The 24,177-nt window shown below is 45.8% G+C and overlaps 1 protein-coding gene across 2 annotated transcripts in view; it reads left to right on the top strand.

The window, feature by feature from the left end:
• The window catches only part of PCSK6 (proprotein convertase subtilisin/kexin type 6), a 269,265-nt gene that overhangs the window by 63,225 nt on the left and 181,863 nt on the right, over positions 1-24,177 (top strand). For both annotated transcript variants that reach the window (XM_049906076.1, XM_049906075.1), the window contains exon 2: positions 8,913-9,017. In XM_049906076.1, the coding sequence (XP_049762033.1) occupies positions 8,913-9,017 (105 nt within the window). The remainder of the gene's footprint in view (positions 1-8,912; positions 9,018-24,177) is intronic.

Here is a 24,177-nt window from a genome sequence, read left to right as displayed (position 1 = left end):
GTGGGATGTTTATGCTCATCCCCACCTGTGGTCCCTGACTGCCTTCCTCTCCAGCTGATGCTCTTGCCATCAATGAACGGTGCTGGCCAGATGCTGCTTGAACCATGCACAGCCTGCCTCGCTTGTCCCACATCCCTGGAAGGGGAGGGCTGGAGTGGTTAGCAGGACCCACCCAGGTCACCCAGCGGTGGGCAGCAAGCCTGACTCCACAGCCAGCACCCGGCCTCAACACTGTCCTGGGAAGGGCCTTGAGACAATGTCCAAGGGCTGGACAGAGATGCCTGGGCCAGGAGGCAACAGGATCTCAGTCTGCGCCACCTCCTCGCTGAATGACTGTACGTGGATGGACTCGGTTCTCGCTGGACGACTGTATGTGGATGGACTCGGTCCTCGCTGGACGACTGCATGTGGGTGGACTCGGTCCTTGCTGGATGACGGTATATGGGTGGACTCAGTCCTCGCTGGATGACTGTATGTGGGTGGACTCGGTCCTCGCTGGATGACAGTATGTGGGTGGACTGGGTCCTCACTGGATGACAGTATGTGGGTAGAATACAGAAGGTGCACGTGTCCTTGCCATGCCATTTGAAGCTGAAGTCCCTTCATTTCACCTTTCATTGTTTTGAGTTTGGGCTGTGCACCAGGTCCCTGGGTGGTGTAAACTGTTTGTAACTGGCTGCTAACCTAAAGGTTGACAGTTCGAACCCATCTGGTGGCTCCATGGAAGAAAGCCTTGGCAGTCTGCTTCCATAAAAATTACAGCCAAGAAAACCCTATGGAGTTTTCTACTCTGTGACGTATGGGGTCACCATGAATCAGAACTGACTTGACAGCAATGGGTCTGGGTTTTTTTTTCAGATTGGTGTGTAGCAGAGGCTGCTGGGATTTTACAGATGACATAGTGCCTGCCCTCGAAGGGCTCAGAGTGGGGGTGGGGAGAGGTGTGCAATAGCAGCGTGTAGGCAGGCCCAGGCCTGGGAGGTAAGGGAGGGCTCCCTGTAGGCACTGGCAGCTGAGGTGAGGGTTGAAAAAGATGCTGGGCAGAAGAGGGAGGGGAAAGGCCCTGTCCTCTTGGTGTTTGACATGGTCCCTGGATAGAGCCTGGCTTCACAACCCATGTGCTCATCACAGCCCGGACTGATGGAACCAGAGCCTCTGTCTGTGGGTAGGCCAGGCTGCTCAGGGATTCTGATGGGCACAAGGCTGTGAGCCACGATCTAGGGGTTCTGAACTATGGTAGCCGCAATGTCCTGGAAGTCCACTCAAGTGAGAGGGCAGTGGGAAATCAAGGACCTGCCTGGTGTGTTCAGAACTATTTCTTTATGAAACTTGTAAACACACACATATATATGTATAAACCAAAAAAAACCAAAGCCGTTGCTGTTGAGTAGATTTCAACTTCTATCAATCCTATAGGGCAGAGTAGAATTGTCCCATATAGTTTCCAAGGAGCAGCTGGTAGATTCAAACTGCTGACCTTTTGGTTAGTAGCCGTAACTCTCAACTGTTGTGCCGCCAGGGTTCCTATATATGCATACACGTATATATAAATGTACACAGACACACATACATACATACATACATACATATATGTCATTAGCTGCCACTGTCAAGTTGGCCCCTGACTCATGGCAACCCTATGCATAACGGAACAAAACGCTGCCTAGTCCTACACCATCCCCATGATAAGTTGTGGATAGGACCATTGTGATCCATTGGTTTTCATTGGCTGATTTTCAGAAGTAGCCTGTCTTAGTTGGAAGCTCCACTAAAACATGTTCACCATCATAGCAACCCACAAGCCTCCACTGACAGACGGGTGGTGGCGGTATGAGGTACATCGGTCAGAAATTGAACCTGGGTCTGCCAAATGGAAGATGAGAATTCAACCACTGAACCACACACATGTATACACATATACACACATACATATACACACAGGCACATTTAGACACATACACAAATAGTATGATACACACACAAATTCATGCATGTGTACATATACATGGAGCCCTGGTGACACAGTGGTTAAGAGCTATGGCTGCTAACCAAAAGGTCAGCAGTTCAAATCCACCAGCCACTCCTTGGAAACCCTGTGGGGCAGTTCTACTCTGTCCTATAGGGCGGCTATGATTTGGAATCAACTTGACAGCAACAGGGTTTTTTTTGGTACACGCACATGTGTACATGTATACACACACCACACACACCTACATACACAGTGGAACATACATGCATGTGCCTATGTAACATCCCATACGTGTGTATGTGTGTGTACCTATGTTCATTTCTTCACTGGAATGAAGGGAAGTCAAGGCTTGTTTTGCTGCATGTGAAGAACGTGCTGCTGAGGACAAGGACCAAGATGATTTGAATTCCCCATGGCAACCAGTGGCCTTAAACGTATCAGCAGGAGGAAGGTGTGATGGCTAACATAGGGACTCTGAGTTCAAGCCCTGGCTCTGCTCCTTACTAAATGTGTAGGTTTGAACCAGTTACTTAACCTTGCTGTGCCTCAGTTTCCTGTCTGCTCAACGAGGATAATAATAGCATCTGCCTCATAGCGGTGTTGTGAGAACCAAACCAGTGGATTTGTCCACACGCTCAGCCTGGGATGGGGTACGCTCAGCAGGCGTCGGCTGCTCTTATTAGGAGCAGCGAGCACCCAGTGAGGTTGGGGAGCTCGGGGGAAGGAGGGGTCGACGGTCCCTACTGTGTGCCCTTTCATACCCTCTACATTTTGTACCGTGTGCATATAATATCTAGATTTTAAAATGTCCAGTAGAACATCCTGTTTAAAGAATTAAATGAGATTTCACTCCCTCCTATGTGTTCTTCGAACTCATTTCTTCCAATGTTCTGACCGAGAACATTTAGTAAGGTTTTTAATGATGTTTTAACGTTACCAATCTTATCAACTAATGTGCATAATGACATATCAATGTTGAGTAAAGAGATGTGAGCATTACATATTCAGCAAATTGTTTTCTTGGATGGCGTACTGAGCTACTTGCTTTAATTAATGCATTTTGAAAACATTGTGGGCAAGAAAAGGAAAATGAACATATTGAAATTTTATGTTGTGACTGAAGAAAAAAAAAAGCCCAACTTACAGAGCAGAGGTCACATTTGCTGATGAAGAGAGCCGAGCTTCTGGAAGAGCTCAGAGCTGAGAGGACTATCAGGCAGCCTGCGGCCAGGCAGAGGGAGTTTCTCTTCAGTTCTCAAGGGAACGGAGAGGAGGTAGACCAGTGCTCCTTGGGAGCCACGGCTCTCCTGTCTACATGGGCTGGGGAGGTGGCCCAGAGCCCATGCGGGAGGTGACCTTGGAGACAGAGCCGAGAGACAGCACCTGGGATGGCACCGACTTTCATAGAATGCAACTGTCAAATATAAACACAAATAGTTTTTTACTTAGAAGATTGCCTTGGATTTGAAGACTTTTTTTTTTGGTGAAAATATACATCACAAAACATATGCCAACTCAACAGTTCCTATGCATACAATTCAGTGTCAGTGACTACATTCTTCAAGTTGTAACCATTCCCACTACCCTTTTCCAAATCACTCCATCACCAGGATTTCAAGTCTTTATACCACCCGGCCCCCACTTTTGTGTTTATTCTGATGATTTCAGCTCCTTGACAGGACCTTGAAGGTGTATAAAAAGTGTAGCAATAATCCTAAACCCTGTTTTGTCTATCTATATGTCATTTGGTATCATATGCTGTCACCTGTCTGTGGGCAGAATGGGGAGATGTTAGTTCAGGAATCAGGAGCCCCAGAGTATGAATTTGGGCTTAGTCTCCCCAGGCCTCAGTTTCCCCATCAGTAAAATGAGAGAGCTTGCAGCAGCACCTCTGTAGTTCCATCCCGCACCCTAACCTGCGAGTCAGGGCCAGAGGGTGGTCTGCCAGCCCTCGCATTTAACCAGGCCAGTGGCCATGTCCCCACGAGTGACTCTGGCCAAGGCTGCAGCCTCCCAGCCTGTCATCCTGTCCTCCTCATGAAGACATTAGGAGGGCTTAAGGAGCAACTTCCCAAGTAGGGGAAAGGTCTACCTGGGTTGACACTGCTGTGGTAGGTCTAGTGAAAACCTGAGAAGCATTAGCCGGGGTGGGGAGGGGGGAAGGAGCGAGGAGCATGAAATTACATCATAAATGCTACATCTTCAAGGCCAAAATGACTTCTTCAATGTACATATCCCACGTGTGGTCGCCTGCCTGTTTGGGGCACTCCTGCTCCTGCTCCCCCACCCCTTGATCCTTTCTCACCTCTACCCATGGTGAAAACCTCACATTCCTGCCCTGTGCCTGATGCAATGGGAGCCAAAGGCAGGGAAGAAAGTGACTTCCCGGGGCACTGACAGCGACAGGTCACAGAGAAAAGACCGCCTAGTGACTGAAGGAGACCTCAAGGATGCCAGGAGCGGCTGTGACCTAGGACTGTTATATATAAAACAGTCCCTCAGCATATGGACTGGCCGCTGCCAACCTTTAGAGAACCCACATTTAACATCAGAGTCTTTGGTGGAACCCAGAATATTTCCAGCAGCTAATGCTCTAAGTCACAGGTGGACAGATGTTTTCTGTGAGGCCCGGATGGTAAATGTTTTTGGTTCCGTGGGACCTATGATCTGTGTTGCAACTACTCAGCTATCTTGGGCAGTAGGTAAGTAAATAGGTGTGGCTGTGTTCCAAGGAAACTTATAAAAGTTGGTGGTGGACCCAGATCTGGCCCTCGGGCCATAGTTTGCCAAGCCCTATTCTCAATGAATTAGTATTTTATTAACCACAGTCATCAGGATGACAGTGGTCACTCTATGTGGGGAAACCCACTGCCATCGAGTCGATTCATAGGTATCCTGTAGGATGGAGTAGACTCTGTAGGACTGAGTAGAACTGCCACATACAATTTCCAAGGCTGCAATGTTTACAGAAGCAGACTGCCATATCTTTCTCCCTCAGTAGGTTCAAGCCACCAACTTTGGGTTAGTGGCCTAGTGCTTTAACCACTGTGCCAACACCTTCTCTTACCACCTCTGAAATTTCAATATGAAGCAACCTTCACTCAAACTCAGGGACCTGTGGTTGGCCTGACTCTCAAATCTGTGGTCATGAGGTGGGAATGTGGCAGCTCCCACCCCCTCAGTCCCACCCTCTCAGTAAGGAACCAGAGGGTAATGGCAGCACACAGAATCTCAGAGGGACCCTTGGGACCTCTTTCAGATTTGTGGCCAGTCAGTGACCTTCCCTTCCCCTCTTTTCTGAAACAGATTCCAGCTTCTGCAGCTGGCTCTGCAAGGGCAGGAGGGTGGCCTTGGCTGATGTCCCCTTCTCCCCTGCAATGGGAGTGGCCCTCTCCAGCCCCTCAGCCCCCATGCTGAGCTGGACACAAGTTTCCAAACAGATGTAACTCTGGCCACTGCTGCCACCAGAGGCAGTTTGCCTGGACAGCACTGTAGGGACCATCTCGAGGAGAAAAGCAGCTCCATTAGTGCAGACCCTTTGGGCCATTGTTAAGGATGGTCATGGCGACCCCAAGGTACAGGGCTGAATGCCCTTGTGACCAACCTGTGATGGGAGAGGTGGCCATTGGTGAGACTGAATGTGACACCTCTGGCTGGCTTTGCTGCCTGAAGGCCAGGTGCTGACCCAAATGACTTCCAGGGCAGCATGACGTGGACCTTACAAGGGTCAGCAGCTCTGCACTAAATCCACCCCTTGGCCAGAAAATTTGACTCAAGTCTTAGTTCTTTCTCTACAACCTGAATGGAAATTGATTTGAATGCCTAGAGTTAAAAGACCAAAAGTTGTGTAACATCTCCCAGGGATGGTAGCAGCTTATGAGCAAATGTGTTGCTTAAACACTGCTGTAAGTTGATAGGCACTGTTGAGTCAGTTCCGACTTATAGCGACCCTATGTACAACAGAATGAAACACTGCCCTATCCTGCCCCAACCTCACAATCATTGTTATGCTTGAGCCCATCATTGCAGCCACTGTGTCAGACCATCTCATTGAGGGTCTTCCTTTTTTCGCTGACCCTCTACCAAGCATGATGTCCTTCTCCAGGGACTGGTCCCTCCTGATAACATGTCCCAAGTATGTGAGATGAATCTTGCCATCCTTGCTTCTAAGGAGCATTCTGGCTGTACTTCCTCCAAGACAGATTTGTTTGTTCTTTTGGCAGTCCATGGTATAGTCAACATTCTTTGTCAATACCATAACTCAAGGGCGTCAGTAAGATAAGACTTCATTATTACCTCTGCCAATAAATAACGGCCTTTGGAGCCTTGGCGGTGCAATGGTTAAGAGCTCAGCTACTAACCAAAAGGTTGGCAGTTCAAATCCACCAGCCACTCCTTGGAAACTCTATGGGGCAGTTCTACTCTGTCCTACAGGGTTGCTATGAGTTGGAATCCACTCAATGGTGATGCGTTTGGGTTTTTTTTTTTTTTTTAAAGCATGGTTTAGGAGGAGCCTTGTGACGTATATAGCAATTAGCTTTATTGAAGAAACGATGAAGGTGACTTCTCTGTAGGAAGAGAAACAAAAGTGTTTTGTGCAAAATAGGGCACAATAGGTGCAAAATATGTTTGTGGGGGCAGAAAAAATGTCTTGAGATAGAAAATGTACTGAGAGTCAGAATCGCAGTAAACCATACATTGACCACTTATTATCTGACGGCTGCTCTGCTAATGCTGTCACATATTTATCTCTTTAAGCCCCAGAGCAACTCTTCAAGGTAGTAGTTATTATTCTTATAAGGAAACTAAGATCTAGAGAGGTTAAGCTCCAGGTTACCCAGCAGGAAGCGGGTTGAGTTAGAATGCAAACCCAGATTGGGACAAATTCTACAGTATTCTAGACCTAGAGAGAGGAATGGAGGAGCCTTGGAGAGGAACCAGAGAAAGAACCTCATCTCCCCATCACACCAGCCTGCATTTATCAAGCAGGTTCTACACACTAACTAGGCCCTAAGCAGATGATAAGCATTTTAATCCTCGTGACTGTCACAGTATTCGATGTTCTGTGGTTGCAAGTAACAGTAACCCACCGGGGCAGGCTTAAGTGAAAAAGGAGGTTCTCTATTTCAAGGACGGGGGAATGTCTCCTGAAACCCAAGAACGGAGGCAGCTATCCGGGATTTCTGAAAGCAGGGGCTGAAGGATAATTGAGAGGCCGGGAGGGCTGTCTCTTGCACGCCTGCTTAATCATCTTGTAGAAGGTGTGCTGTGCTGACCACACTGCAGGGAGAAGAAGCCATTCACAGCATCCAAGTCCCCCCAGGTCTCTGTCTGGGCCAGTCAACTCTTCTGGGGTCAGGTCATAGCAGACAAAATGCCTGTGATGGGCTGGGGATGGCCAGGGGCTTGCTGTGAGTTGGGTAGACTTTAGTCCCACTAAAACAACTTCAAGGGAAGAGTTGTGTTATGCCCACTTCACACATAAGGCATCAAGCTTCACAGGGGTTGGATATCCTTGCAAAACGTCACACAGCTAATGGTGGTGATGGGACTGGGGAGGGGTTGAACTAAGTTTGTTTGACTGAAAGCTCATGCTCATAGTCATAATATATATAACTCTCTAGAGGACGATTAGTCTTAAATTTACCCTTTAATCAGAAGCTAGAGAAGAGAATTGGGTGATGTAGGCTGAGAAGGGCAGCTTGAGAGCCTATGTAACATTCAGTCCATCTTTAGTTATTTGGAAAGCTCAGCTTTTCAGGATGGCAACAAACTAGCTATTCTCAACAGCCAGTGAAGGTTAGCACAAGAAGCAGGTCTTCTGAGAAGGATGTCCTGATGTTGGAGGGTCACCACACAATGGGGGCAGGTCACCGGGGAGGCCTGGGCTGCAGGGAAGGCCACAGAGGGCCAGCCATCCTGCAGGCCAGGGGTTGGGCATTGCGCTCCTCTAGGTTCCCGTCCAGGCTTCAGGCTGCAATCTGTCCTGACAAACCGCCCCTGGCGGGAAATTGGGACACCCGGGGGGGAGGTGGGGTCTGGTGTTCTCATCTGACCTTTTCACAATCCCCAAGCAGATGGCCTGGACTGTTTTCTCTGGCTCTCTTGTTGCATTTGAGAACTAGTGTACATTCTTAGATATTTCAGTTTACCCACAGGGTGGAGGGACAGTTTGTTTACAAAGGAATATTTTGGTGTAGACCTGACTTGACACTAACTGAACAACTTCAAGGATGCTTGACACTAAACCAATATTAATTCACATCTAAAAAACGTGGCTAAGATAGTAAAAAAAAAAAAAAAACTTTAAATGGTATTAGCTTACCATGAGATGTGGTGGCATTTGTGCTTCATATGAAATATGGCTTAGTGTTGTTTATTTAAGAGGGCACCTCTAAATCCACCTTCATGTTCATGAACACAGGATATGTGCCAGAGATACGCATGAGGAAGCGTGATGAAAGGTGTGCCTTCTGGGAGCAGAGTGCACATCTCAGATCAGGGCAAGATTTTGGTGGGATGGAAGATTTTTGAAACTGTTTGTGTCGTTAGTTGCTGTCAAGTCAGCTCCAACTCATGGCAACCCCATATACAACAGAACGAATCCATTGTTGTGGCCACTGTGTGTTTTGAGTGCCTTCCAACATAGGGGGCTCATCTTCAAGCACTGTATTTGACAATATTCTGTTGTGATCCATAGGGTTATCATTGGCTAATTTTTGGAAGAGATCACCAGGCCTTTCTTCCTAGTCTGTCTTATCCGGAAGCTCTGCCGAAATCTGCCCACCGTGGGTGACCCTGCTGGTATTTGAAATACTGGTGGCATAGTATCCAGCATCACAGCCACATGCAAGCCACCATAGTGTGACAAACTGACGGGTGGGTGATGGAAGCTGTTTGTTGGAATGTATTAATTGGTGATATCCTGCTTCTTATTTTGCAGATTGGCAACCTGGAAAATTACTACCATTTTTATCACAGCAAAACATTTAAAAGATCGATCTTGAGCAGCAGAGGCCCCCATAACTTCCTCAGGATGGACCCACAGGTACAGATCCCTGCCCCTGGACGGGGCTTCACCAAGGGCTAAAGTGTGGTTTGCTTTTTTGAGATCTGTGCTTCTAAAAATGGCTCAGTCTGTATTTCAGTATGACTCTGTAGAGCCTTTGGTGCTCCAAATCAACTTTAATAAAACAAGACAGATGGGAGGCTCTGTATCAGGCCATCTAAATGCTCCAAATATTTGGGTGTCTTGTCAGACTTGAGAATTTAAATTCTTGACTTCATTTAAAGCAACCGTCAAGTAAGTACAGAGCTACTGATGTATTTTAAATATTTTTTAAAAATTAACAAAACAATAATGTCAAGAGCAGAAGTATGTGAATATTACCCGTAGGCAATTCAAGTGAGTTTTTTAATAATGAAAGTAGAGATTGGGCAGACAGATGTTTTTGTGGTTGTGATAACATGTACCTTAACAGTTACCATGAATTTAAAAACTTGGGCAGTAAATAAAAGTTTTTTTCCCCTTAAAAATTCATATGAACATTGAGATGAAAACAAATATAATTTGAATAGAGGCTAACATTTTAAGTTTTAATATAATTCATATTTAAAACCAATTGCTGTGAGTTGATGCTGGCTCCTGGAGCCCCCATGTGTGTCAGGGTAGAACTGTGCTCCATAAGGTTTCTCAATGGCTGATATTTTGGAAGTAGGTTGCCTGGCCAGTCTTCCAAGGTGCCTTTGTGTGGACTTGAGCCTCCAACCTTTCAGTTTGCAGCTGAGCACATTAACTGTTTGCAGCACCCAGGGACTCCAGTTCATATTTTAAAAAGTTACTGGGTAGTTAATTATGCTTCCTTTCTGCATAGCTTTGAGATTAATATTTGACAAGTATCAGTCAATAGATATTTGGTAAGATTAAAAATTTAAAACAACCAAGAGAGCCTCTGATCAGTTCGCTCACTCCACAAGTGTTTTTGGAATGCCTGCTCTGCATCAGGCTCTGTTCGCAGCAGTGACTGCTCTCACGGAGCTTCCTTTCCAATAGAACAGGCAGCATGGGGGACAGAAAATGAAACAGTAAATAGAAAAAAAATATAGTATATCGCAGGGTGACTAGAGCAATGAAACCAAAAACCAAACTCGTTGCCATCGAGGAGATTGGAACCCTATAGGAACAGAAACCCTGTAGGACAGAGTAGAACTGCCCCATAGGGCTTCTAAGGAGTGGCTGGTGGATTCAAACTGCTGACCTTTGCTTAACAGCCTGAACTCTTGACCACTTCACCACTAGGGCTCCAGAGGGAAATGTAATTCACATGAAAAGCAGTAGCAGCTGCAACAAAGAAATGTGGTCCTTGGTAAATTATAGTTATAGAACATGGAAACCATCTTCTCTTATAAGCAAAGTGCTAAATGTTAGTTTGAATCCCCAAACTGGCACATAATACTATTTCAGCTACTCCCAGAAAGGATTTATAATAAGGTTTTCTTGAGAACATGGGTCTTGGTGTTGCCCAAAGCCACCCCACTGACAGTCGTAGCTTCTTTTGTATTGACTGAGCAGGAGAGGATGGGAGGGATGGTTTATTACTGGGTACTGTACTAGAAGGAAACCCTGGTGGCTTAGCGGTTAAGTGCTGCGGCAGTTAACCAAGGGGTCGAGAGTTTAAATCTGCCAGGCGCTCCTTGGAAACTCTATGGGGCAGTTCTACTCTGTCCTATAGGGTCACTGTGAATCGGAATCAACTCGACGGCAGTGGGTTTTGTTTCGGTTTTGACTGTACTAGAATACCCTTCTCTAGGGCATGAGTCTAGGTATTCTAATTGGAAGCACATGAGGAAGCAATCCCCATGGAGTATGGAGCTCATTTGTCTAAGTGCACCATGTGACAAGACAGTCGTATTTTGTATACATTTCTGAACTCATTTTTAGAGATAGATGGATGGATGTGTGGGTGGGTGGGTGGGTGGATGGATGGATGGATGGATGGATGGATGGGTGGATGGGTGGATGGGTGGATGGGTGGATGGGTGGATGGGTGGATGGGTGGATGGGTGGATGGGTGGATGGGTGGATGGGTGGATGGATGGATGGATGGATGTGTGTATGGATGAATGGATGGATGGATGGTTGGTTGAATGGATGGATATGTGTGTGTGAATGCATATGGATAGATAGAAATATACCTTTATATTTAAGATAAAGATAAAATATAAAGCTTCATCCTTATTAAGGATTACTGTGAGCTTGGGCACTTTAACATACGTTAGCTCACCTGATCATATGGTGCTGTGATCATATCTGCTTTTGTTCACACCATGGAACTTGAAAGAATGTGTTTTTCCAAAGGCGCAGTCTATCTTTTCCTCTAGGAGGCAAAACCAGTATGTCAGTTGCTTATTTCCACAAATGGGGCTCTTGGAGGAGGGTAAGCCAAGTCAATTGCACGTGACAGCAAAAACCAGAGTCAAGAGGGGGCTTGGCGAGGGGGTACAGGACACTGCTCACAGAGGATGTGTGAGTTCTGTGGGGCTGCAGGGCAAGAGATGAACTCAGCGGCCCATCATCTGTCAACGTTTGGAGAAGATTCTAAGCCAGGAAGGAAGTTGCTTTGGTTCTCCTCCACACTTTTGGCAAGCAATTCATCTGTCCTGTGAAGACAGCATGCTTATTCTTCATCTGATGCCTTTTTGAGTTATTAAATTATTACCACCCAGATAGTTAGGAGCAAGCTGTCTACACCAGGGAAGCCCTCCTCTGGGCAAGCTCTGAGAACAGACACTGGGACAGTGGCTTTCGTGGCTCCTTTTCCACGGTGGCTTTCAGGAATTCAGCTGTTTCTAAATTTAGAACTAAGGTAGAATTGGAATATGAGATGTCATCCGTGTTATGCCTAGCATCCTCTTTTTTAAGCTTTAAACATTTTTGACAGTAATCAACTAAGTATTCTTCCCTTCCTTCCAAAAATTTTAGTTGTGTACCTGGTAAGTGCAAAGCCCTGAGGCCTGGAGAATGCAGACAGGCCCAGCCCAGGGGCTGCCAGGGTGAGCCCACCATAGAGCTGTGCGAGAGCCCACGGCCAGGCCAGAGGAGGATCCACACACCCACCTCCCCGGTCAGCACTGGAGCTGCTTAGCTTGCTCGTTTTCTGTGTGCTTAATGTAGTATATACTTGACGGAGTCTGGGCCTGAGGGCCCGATATTCCCAGTGGCCAGCTGATCCCTTGAAGGGAACAGAAGGAAGGGTGGGCTTCCTAGACAAAGGCTGTGGCAGTTAAATTTTTTCAAGTAAAAATCCTTTTTACACAAGCTTCTTAATAAGCTCCTGGCAGGGCCACTATCAAAGCATCCTGCCAATAAAGAAGAAAGAGAGAGAAGGTAAACAGCCGCGCATTCCAGCCCCGACTGTAGCCGCCACGTGATTGGCTGAGGCCTTCTTACTGTTCTAATTAAATTTTTAGCCCCAGGGAAAGCATATAGACATCTGAACCAATTATGAATTCAGAATCGCAACTGAAATACCTCTGTTTAAATTAGTCCAGTTTTAATGCAAGCCAAATCAATTAGCTGTCAGTCTGACTAATATTTACTTTGCCCAGCCATTGCAATGAAATATTTGGCCAAATTAGCTGTTTTATATAAGTATTTAGCCTTATCTTTTATTGCAGTCCGTCAGAACGTTTTCCTACATTAACAAAGCACTTATGTGACACCTTTGCATTGGAGGAGTTGTATAATTAATATTATTAATAAAAGGGAAAATGATTTAATACTATTCGTAGACATCGGAATGCAAAATCACCATTGCGTTTGAATGACCAAACTGGAAATGAATGTTATAGGACTTACGATAAAGTTCAATTGAATGCAGATGGTGTTTAATTAGCCTCAGTCCCTATTGTATAAAAGGGCTTCCTTAGGTGATGGAATTTACACTCCACCCCTACATCACATAAAAGCTGATCAAGTGTACATTTGTTTTAAAAACACACACGCACACACACACACAACAAAATACAAGGGGGGGGAGAGATAATAACAGAACTTTCTTCTTTAGTCTCAGACACACATTATACAAATACACGTGCACACACACAGAACACATACACATAACACATACATATCACATACCCACAAACACACATGCACACATCACATCATACATCCACAAACACACATGCCCACATACGCATCACGTACATATATCATGCACCCATGAACACACATGCACACATATGCCACGCAAACACATATCACGCACCCATGAACACACATGCACACATACATATCACATACTCATCATACGCCCACAAACACACGTGCACACACCTATTAAGCATCTTTTTGCCTAGAGCCACGACCAAAATTGCGCAGTTGTTTCCCTTACAATCTTAATTACCCTCACTTGATGTTTTTCATCATCTTTGAAAAAAGCCGTTTTGCTCAAGTTGCTTTGCCGACCAGCCCCATCCTTGGGAGCACAGCCCAAGTGTTCTCAACGTGTAGTATCAGTCACTGGTTTTTCCAAGGGCCGTCATTTAAGCAAACTGAAAGCATTTGTTTTTAACTTGTTCTTTTGCCAAAAGTCGGGGGAAGGGTGGATGTTACTGAAGCATCGGCCAATAGCTGAAAGGGCTTACAAATTTTTTTTAAATTACTTGTTCTGATTATGTTCCAAGCTGGCTTGTAGTTAGCTGTTGCTGCCTCTGTCATCCAAACCTTACATTTTAGCATGATGATTCCGGTTCAGCCCTTGCCTTCCCTTCAGTTCTCAGCCAACTTGATGATGGAAGTGGAAGGATAAAGAAGTGATTTGGGAGGTGCTAGTGGCTCCTTCTGGGGCAGTGGGAGCCTTCGGTTTGATGCTTCACTCGAGAGCCTTGAAGGTCAGAAACTGGAAAGTGGTTATAAGCCTCACAGTGGGCATTCTGTTGTGTAAAGTGGGACTCTGCCCCCGGAGTTTAATCCAAGCTCAGGTTTCCTTCCAGCAGTGATGCAACGTTGAAGCAGATCTTTCCATTAACCACAGATGGAATTTTATCTGACAGCTTTGTGTGCCAGAGCCATTAGAAGTACAAACAAACAAAAAGTTCCTGGCAAATAAAAGCACATAGACAGTAAGTGACCAGATTGGTCTCAGGGGTTGATGAACTGTGTAGCAAGTGGGAGGTGTGGAGGGCTGCCCAGGGCCTGGGGAGCATGCCCACATGGGGAAAGGAGCCATCTCCAGCCATCCTCTACCACGGTATAGAAAACCATTGCTCCCACTCTCAGCAACTCAGAAAACAGTGGCAAGTTGTCTTTTCACATTCCAGCAACACCCACTGGCTCTGATTGAGCAGTGGAATGGTATGATTAATTAGTAAAAAGTTTTCAGCTTAAAATGTACTTAAAAGACAGTGTTTTATTATTTCACTGCATGCTTAACACTTCAGCTTCAGGTCTCAAAGGCAGCCCTAGCTCAACATGTCCCAAAGCAAACTCATGATCTTTGACACCACAGCTGGACTCACTCCGACATTCCCTGTCTTTGTGAGAAGCCCTCATCTCCAGTCCGCCCTCACCTGCTTCGAGGTGTGCAATAATCTTGAAAAAAGCAATATGACCTTTATTTTCAGTTTTTTTGAGCCATACCAACACCTGAGGCTAATGAATGAGGGCTGACCAGACCAATAGGGACCACCTGGGGGCCGATGCTGACTAAGCCTCAGGAGGCATGATGTAATCTATCATGGCCATGTGGGGAAGCTGAGAAGAGCCCTGAGCCCTAAGGCTCAGAGGAGGTTCCTGGTTGGTGATCGTGCACTGGGGAGAGTAGTGTGTCCTCTGGGACATGGAAGCTATGTTCTGTGACCCCCACCCCAGGCCTCATCTTATGCATCTCTCTGTTTGTATACTTCTTGGTTATAATAAAGCTGTAGTCGTAAGTATGCTCGGGGAAGATTACCCCAGTAAGCAAGGTACACATGGGCTTAATTGTGCTTATTTACTCATCCATAGTACACAATTTCACATGGTGTTATGGATTGAATGTGTCCCCCAAAAATGTGTATCAACTTGGCTAGGCCACAATTCTTAATATTGTGTAATTGTCTTCCCATTTTATCATCTGATGTGGTTTTCCTGTATTGTAAATCCTGCCTCTCTAATGTTAATGAGGGAAGATTAGTGGCAGTTATGTTAATGAGGCAGGACTCAATCTACAAGATTGTATTGAGTTGTAAGTCAATCTCTTTTGAGATATAAAAGGGAGAAGTGAGCAGAGAGACAGGGACACCTCATACCAACAAGAAACAAGAGCCAGGGTCCCTGCACTGAGAAGCTCCTCGACTGGGAAAGATTGGTGACAAGGACCTTCCCCTAGAGCTGACAGAGAGAAAAAGCCCTCTCCTGGAGCTGGCACCCTGAATTTGGACTTCTAGCCTCCTAGTCTGTGAGAGAATAAATTTCTGTTTGATAAAGCCATCCACTTGAGGTATTTCTGTTGTAGCAGCACTAGATGACACAGATGAGTAAGTAAACACAATTAAGCCTGTGCATATCCTGCTCATTGGGTAATCTGTCCCTGTATGCTATACTCTGTGAGATTCTGTGAATTTTTCCAGAGAATTAATGAACCCACTGGGGTGTGAAAACCAGCAGGGGCAGGTATCTGCCTATTTGGCAGTCTGAAAAAAGGTGTCCTTCTAAATGTGAGCTCTGACTCAGCCCCGGATGATAAAGCCAGGGAAATACTGCATGGACAGCTAGTCTGAAAGATGGTGTCCATCTAACTTGTGAGCTCTGGCCCAGTTCTGGGTGGCTAGGGTCAGAAAGAGAGTGTGCTGTGTGAGCAGCTTGTGATGAGGATGGAGAAGCGGGGAGGTGAGGACAGGGTTCATTTCCACGCTTTGGGTATTGGATCCATGCTGATCCTTACCACACAGTTAGCAATGAAGATGGGATTTGTGCCCCTCGTTTAGTGCATCCCCACTCTCAATAATTTCATTAGGCTGGGCCCACCTAGAGTCACTTGCTGGTGCAAATGATTAGCACACTTGGCTGCTAAACAAAAGTTTGACAGTTCAAGGCCACCCAGGGGTGTCTTGGAAGAAAGGCCTGATGATCTACTCCCAAAAAATCGCCACTGAAGATCAGCCAGAATCAGCCTGATGACAGCTGGTTACTGGTTGTGTCCATCTGCCTCCTCCACAACTCTCCGCTGCCCATTTCTCTGTGTCTCCATCTCCACAACTCTCCGCTGCCCATTTCTCTGTGTCTCCATCTCCACCCCTGCCCCAGGCCGGGTTCCCCTCTTCACTTCCCTTGCCCACTGCACGCCTTCCCTAACTGACCTCCTGTGGGTAGCCTTGCCTTCCATCAGTCTGCTCTCCACACTACCCAGGAATCCGATGAAATACACGTGTGATCCGGACACCACTGCTGAGTATAAAAAATCCAACCACCTTCCAGACCCCCCTTGGTCTGGCCCCCGGTGGCTCCATTGGCCCCAGCCCCACTGCCCCAAATTACCCCAAATGACCTTTTCTCTTGCCACTGGCCAGCCTTTGCAATTACTGTTGCCCGCTTCCCCACTGTTGGTCTCCTCGTCACCCTCCCTCTCGGCTCAGATGTCCTTGACACCAGGAAGCCCACTTGGTTTCCTCAGGCTTGGGTTTTTCTTCCTAGCAGTTCTGTGTTTATAATTCTAGCTTTGTGAGGCTGTTCCTTTAGTATCTGTCTTCCCCCAATGGACTCCAGGAGAAGAGGATTGTGCTCTTTGCTCACTGCTCTTGCCCCAGCACAAATGCAGGACTCACATACAGAAGTGGCAGAGCTAGAAGCCGAGCCAGCCATTGGGTCCATGTCCATCCCTCAATCCCAGCTGACCACTAGTCCTAGGACATGTGCCATAAGAAAGTGGCTTAGGGACCAAATAAACTTTACAAAGAATTGTACTCTAGCCCCCCTTAGGGATTGACATACACGTGAAAGCAGTAAGGAAAGCTTTAATTCTGCAACTGTCAAACTTGTTTAACCATAGAGCCCCCACCCCATTTTTTTTTTTCTTTTTTCTTATAACATCTATTTCCTGGACATTTTGGGAATAGTGCTAAGACTGAAGGCCTGGGAGTGGGAACATGACTAGTTTGTTTGGTATCTGGTAAGTGACAGAGACAGTACTGGCACTGTAAATGGCTCACGGGAGCCCTGGACATCAGGCTAAGAAGAGTTCTCAGTTTTCCAAAGCAAACCAGAGACGATGGGAAGGACAAATCTAACCTGGTCCTTAGACGGCACTGGGGAGAGGAGATTATAACTAGAAGCATGCAAGCCAAGCTCTTGCCAACAGATTATAAAGCTCTTGAGGACTGAGGCCACATCTCATTTGTTTTTCAGTCCCTTAGAATGCAACAGACTATCTGATAAATAAATAGTAACCCATTGCCATCGAGTTGATTCCAACTCATAGCAGCCCTATAGGACAGAGTACAACTGCCCCATAGGGTTTCCAAGGAGCGCCTGGTGGATTTGAACTGCCAGACTTTTGTTTAGCAGCCATACCTCTTAACCACTATGCCACCAGGATGGATGTAAATATTTACTGAAGCATACCTTGATATTCAGAGTAAATTTACATATAGAAGTTGTATCTGTATTATTTGCTTGTCAACCTCTTTCTATGGAATGATTTAGTAGTATATATTGTGGTCCACCTGGGTTGAATTAGGACAAAAACCCTAAAGAGGACCTGAATTAATAAAATACAGTATGCTATGTTGGATACTGTGTGGATCATAACAAATTATGGGTAACATTACGAAGAATGGAAATTCCAGAACATTTAATTGTGCTCATAAGGAACCTGTACATAGATCAAGAGGCAGTTGTTCAGACAGAACAAGGGGATACTGAGTGGTTTAAAGTCAGGAAAGGTGTGCATCAGGGTTGTATCCTTTCACCATACTTAATCAATCCGTATGCTGAGCAGATAATCTGAGAAGCTGGACTATATGAAGAAGAACGGGGCATCAGGACTGGAGGAAGACTTGTTAACAACCTGCATTACGCAGATGACACAAACTAGCTTGCTGAAAGTGAAGAGGACTGGAAGTACTTACTAATGAGGATCAAAGACCACAGCCTTCAGTATGGATTGCACCTCAACATAAAGAAAACAAAATCCTCACAACTGGACCAATAAGCAACATTATGATATATGGAGAAAAGATTGAAGTTGTCAAGGATTTCATTTTACTTGGATCCACAATCAACAGCCATGGAAGCAGCAGTCAAGACACATTGCATTGGGTAAATCTGCTGAAAAAGGATCTGTTTAAAGTATTGAAAAGCAAAGATGTCACCTTGAAGACTAAGGTGCGCCTGACCCAAGCCATGGTATTTTCAATCGTATCATATGCATGTGAAAGCTGGACAACGAATAAGGAAGACTGAAGAAGAATTGATGCGTTTGAATTGTGGTGTTGGTGAAGAATATTGAATATGCCATGGACTGCCAAGAGAACAAACAAATCTGTCTTGGAAGAAGTACAACCAGAATGCTCTTAGAAGCAAGGATGGTGAGACTGCGTCTTACATACTTTGGATATGTTGTCAGGAGGGATCAGTCCCTGGAGAAGGACATCATGCTTGGCAAAGTACACGGTAGGCAGAAAAGAGGACGATCCTCAAAGAGGTAGATTGACACAGTGGATGCAACGATGGGCTCAAGCATAACTACGATTGTAAGGATGGCGCAGGACCCGACAATGTTTTGTTCTGTTGTGTATAGGGTCACTATGAGTTGGCACCTAACAACAACAACAATGTTGCTAAGGCCTGAAATTATAGAAGTGCTGACAATGGCTGGACCTGGGTCATGCTGACCAGTGTCTGGCCTCATAGGTGACATTGAGGCCATGATCTGTCCCACTATCCATGAGTGGAGGCAGTGAGGTGAAGTGGGGAGAGAAGTACCTCCTGTATCCTTTCAGCAAAATCAGAACTACCTTATACATGGATGAAGAGCTTTAATTTCTCAAAGTACTTTCACACACACTGTTCCATGTCTGAATTTGGCAGAATAAGTACCTCACCTCAAGTGAACATTAAGCAGGGGACTTTGGCACAGGCAGTTGAGCTCGGACTGGAATAATTCAGGAAATGGTCCATACATGGCTTCAATTGTGGCTGCAGGTGTTGCCAGGTGGAAACCCCAGGCTCTGCTCAGAGTGATCAGAAAGACGCCTTTATTTCATTGTACAAGAAAAGGAACAGTCGGGGCTGTTGCCTCCAAGACTGCTCACAGGCAGCCTGGGGAGGTGGGCTTTTACAGAGAGCAGACAAGGAAATGCAAAATCATCATGAATATTCTGGATGACTTTCATGCAGGTGCTCAGAGCTTGGGGATGACTATGCATTTTTTCCAGACAAAGGTTCGATCTCCCAGGATGGAGGAAGAGGTCAGGTTTTCCTTCACTAACATGTTAAGTCTCCACCCAGAAGCTGGCTGCTTATATGTATTTTTCACCTAATGAACTGATAGGTCACTCGAAGTGTTAAGATGGCATAGAAAACCTGCTAAAACTGATTGAGGCCGTCTATGGCCTGCTCTGTGGTTATCTTGTCAAGGACAATTTTAGAAGAATGTGCAGCTTATTCTGCTCTGTGTAGAATAAGCCAGACCAGGTGTCTCTTAAAGGAGTTGGGATCTGAGGCTATCTGCCTCACAGGTGTGAATGTAGGGAGGGGACTGGGTCACCAGCAGCTTTGGTGACATGGGAGGAGGAGGATAGCAGGTCTCTAGGCTGAATTAGAATATGTTCTATTTTTTGGTTGGTTCTAGCTTCTCCTTCCTTCTGTGGGCCTGATGCTCTGGGTTTCCAGTTGTGCGGTTGCCGTGGCAGGCAGCATGTCCCACCGCCAAGGTGATTCAGCGCAGTGTCGCAGGTATTCTGGGGTGTCTCACTGAGGATCTAATGAAGCTGTAAACCACTTGCTTATGGTCCTATCACCCCGCTGCCCCAGGAAGATAATGAGAACCGGTTGCTACGGAGTCAGCTCCAGCTCACGGAGGCCCCGCGTGTGTCAGAGTAGAAGCGCGGTCTGCAGGGTTTTCAATTGCTGATTTTTTGGAAGTGAATCACTGGGCTTTTCCTCTGAGGGGCCTCTGGGTGGACTCGAACCTCCAACTTTTTTGCCAGCGGCCAAGTATTTACGCATTTGTACCACTCAGGGACTCCAGGGAGATAATAGTGGTAAACTTTCTACCTCTGTGAGCCCAGCTTACTCCAATGGTTCTTAACCATTTTGGCATCACAGGCCCCTTTGAAAAACTGATGAAAGTTGTGGACTGTCTCTCTTCAGAGGAAAAAATGAACCATGGCGTATGCCGACACCATTGTGCAGGCTTAAGCCTGTCCTTAAGGGCCCATGGGCCCTGGGACAAGAAGTCTCCCACTGAGTTCCCAGCCATTCTTTAGATAAGCCCACAAACCACTGAGGTAAATGAGAAAGGACCACCTTGAAAACTGTGAGGTGACAAACACTCATCGGGGAGTATTGCTTTTCTTCCTGCAAATTGACCACTCAGCCTTCTTACCTTCTTACCTCTTAGCTTTCCAGCTTGTTGAATGTGTGGATGGGAATAGAGATCTAAGCATCACAGATTAGTGAAAGTAAGATTATTAGAGATGGCCGAGCCACCCCCGTCGCTTTACAGGTTGGAGGCCAAGGCTGAGGCAGCCTCCCACAGAGAGAGGGTGAAAGAAGTCTACTTGCTACCATACTCCTCGTGTGATGGGTCTTTCCTGGGGCAGGCTTGAGGGTTTGGTGGCACCTGGAAGTTTGGGGGTCTGGCCTCTGACCTCTTCCGTGGATCTTCCCTGGTGGGCAGTCAGCTGCTGTCAAGTCAGACCCCGATTCATGGCAACCCCATGTACAACAGAATGAAATGTTGCCTAGTCCTTTGTCATACTTACATTGCCAACATGTTTGAGTCCATTGTTGTAAATACTGTGCTAATTCATCTCACTGAGGGTCTCCTCGCCTTTGCTGACCCTCTATTTCACCAGACACAAGGTCCTCTTCTAGCAGTTGATCCCCCCTCATGGCATGTGCAAAGTAAACAAGTTGAACAATGTTCTGTTGTGATCCATAAGGCTTTCACCAGCTAATTTTTGGAAGTAGATCTTCAAGCCTTTCTTCCTAATCTATATTAGTCTGGAAGATCCACTGGAACCTGTCCACCATGAGTGACTCTGCTTGTATGTCAAATACTGATGGCATAGCTTCCAGCATCACAGCAACACACAAGCCACCACAGTACGACAAACAGACGGACAGGTGGTAAACAACAGCAGGAGGACATCCCCTTGTCCTCCTAAGTCACAGGATCAAGTGTCCTCGACTTCGATGAAGCCAAAGGAAGAGGAGAATGGAGAGAGCTGGCCAGAGCTGGCTTCCGTGCTCTGATGCAATGGTGCATGCCAGTCGGAGCCCTCTACAGAATTAACTGTCCACACACAGGCCAGTGGGCAGTAAGGAAGTTGAGCGATTTGAATCAAGTGCAGACTTTCCCCCTTGAGGGACTCTGGGAGGGAGTGGGCATGAAGATCTCTGGAAGTGCCCTTTCTTGACTTAGCAGCAACTCAGAGCAGACCCTGGAGCCCCTGTTCTAGGACTCTTCAGCACTCTATACCTCCACCATGAACCTCACAGCAGGGCTCCCTGAGCCATAGAGGAGTCCCCTGAGTGGAGTCCAGGACTGTAAGGCAGTAGCTTTAGGCAAGTACAGGGGGCGGGGTTTCATGCTCTTTTTGGTGACATGGCACATGGGAGGAAGTTTCCAAACAATTCTCTTCATCCCCTATTGTTTCCAGGACCAATATGTCAGGCCCTGCCATTTGGCAGTGTCCCCAAGGCCCACAAGGAAGAAGACCACCAGCTGAAACCACACTTGGAGAATTTTTACTACTCAGTGACATGAACAACCAATGACACGGGAAAATTGGATTCCCACATGCAGACAAATGAAACAAGATCCATGCCTCACATGATACACAAAAACAAATGGAAAATGGATTAAGGACTTAAATGTTCAAACTAAAACCATAAAATTCTTGGAAGAAAAAGCAAGGGCAGTGCTGTCAGGCCTAGCTTATAACAATGGATTATCTAATAAACACACACACACACACACACACACACACACACACACACACACACACAGCAAAAGACAAAATAAAGAAATGGGACCTCATAAAAATTAAAAACTTGTTTCTCAAAAGACTTTACCCAAAAAAGCTGAGAAGACAAGCTATCGACTGGGAGAATATCTTCAGAAACCATATATCCGACAAGACTCTAATAAACTGTATATAAAATTCTGACAACTTAACAACAAAAAGACAAATAATCCTATCGTAAAATGGGCAAAGGACTTGAATAGACATTTCATCAAAGACAATTCACCAAGGCATTCGAATGGCCAGGAAACACATGAAAAGATACTCAGCATCACTAGCCATCAGAGAGATGGAAATTGAAACCACAATGAGGTATCATTTCACTCCCATTAGGATGGCTAAGATGAAAAAAAAAAAAAACCTGAAAATAACAAATGTTGGCAAGGATGTGGGGAAACTGGAACCCTTATCCATTGCTGGTAGGAATGCCAAATGGTACAGCCGTTGCAGAAAATCGTGTGGCAGTTCCTCAAAAAACTAAAAGTAGTGTCTTAGTTATCTAGTGCTGCTTTATCAGAAGTACCACAAGTGGATGGGTTTTAACAAAGAGAAGTTTATTTCCTCACAGTAAAGTAGGCTAAAAGTCCAAATTCAGGGCGTCGGCTCCAGGGGAAGGCATTCCCTGTCAGCTCTGGAGGAAGGTCCTTGTCCTCAGTCATCCCATGGTCAAGGAGCTTCTCAGACACAGGGACCCTGGGTCCATAGGACACGCTCTACTACCAGTGCCGCATTCTTGGTGGTATGAGGTCCCAAGCTCTCTGCTTGCTTCCCTTTCCTTCTATTTCTTGAGATAAAAGATGGTACAGGCCACATCCCGGGGAAACTCCTTTTACACTGGATCATGGAGGTGACCTGAGTAAGGGTGGTGTTTCAATCCCGCCCTAATCCTCTTAACATAAAATTACAATCACAAAATGGAGGACAACCACAAACTACTGGGAATCATGGCCTAACCAAGTTGATACACTCATCTTTGGGGGAACATAATTCAACCTATAACAAATACAGCTACCATATGACCCAGCAATTCCACTCCTAGGTATATACCCAGAAGAATTGAGAGCAGAGACTCAAACAAAGACTTGTACACCGATATCCATTGCAACACAATTCACAATAGCGAAAAGGTGGAAACAACCTAAATGCACACTAATGGATGAATGAATAAACAAAATGTGGTACATGCATGCAATGGAATACTACTCAGCTAGTAGAAGAAATGACGTCTTCATACGTGCTACAATGTGGATGGAGCTGGAAGACATTACACTGAGGAAAATAAGTCAATCACAAAAGGATGAATATTGTGTGACCTCACTTACATAAAAAGACAAGAAAAGGAAAATGTATAGAGAACAAACTTTATTAGAGGTTACTAGGGGCCAGAGGGAGGGAAAAAAGGGGGGTTAACTTTGATGGCAGTATTACAGTGATTAACGGTAGGGTTGTACAGCCAATTATTATAATTGCTGTCAATAGGTTGTGCACTTGTAAAAAGTTGAATTGGCAAAAGCTGTGTAATAACACAACTTTGGTTTCTTGGTTTAGAGGTTTAGGGTCCTGGTTTCATGAGCTATCCCAGTTAATTGGCCTAATGACATTTTTAGTGTTTCTTGCTACCTCCTAGTTCATTGTGTAGTGCCTGGGGTCTTAAAAGCTTGTAAGCGACCATCCAATAATTGGTCTCTATTTGCCTGGAACGACAGAGAAGGGAGCATCAGGAATAGGAGGGAGATATGGAACGTGTGGCTAATTGCCTCCGTGAACACCTGCCTCCTTTGCCATGAGACCAGAAGAACTGAATGGTACCTGGCTATGATTACTGCACATTTTGATCAGAGAATCTACAGAAGAATCCTGATCAAAAGGCAAAAATGCATAATAGAATTTCAGATTCCCATGGACTCCAGACTTCCTGGAGCCATGAAGGCTGGATAAACCCCTGAAACTATTGCCCTGAGATAACCTTTAAA

The sequence above is a fragment of the Elephas maximus genome, chromosome 13, assembly GCF_024166365.1.
Source record: "Elephas maximus indicus isolate mEleMax1 chromosome 13, mEleMax1 primary haplotype, whole genome shotgun sequence".
Taxonomy (NCBI): Eukaryota; Metazoa; Chordata; class Mammalia; order Proboscidea; family Elephantidae; genus Elephas; species Elephas maximus.
Note: the sequence above shows the minus strand (reverse complement) of the source record. Positions and strands in the feature narration are given on the sequence as shown.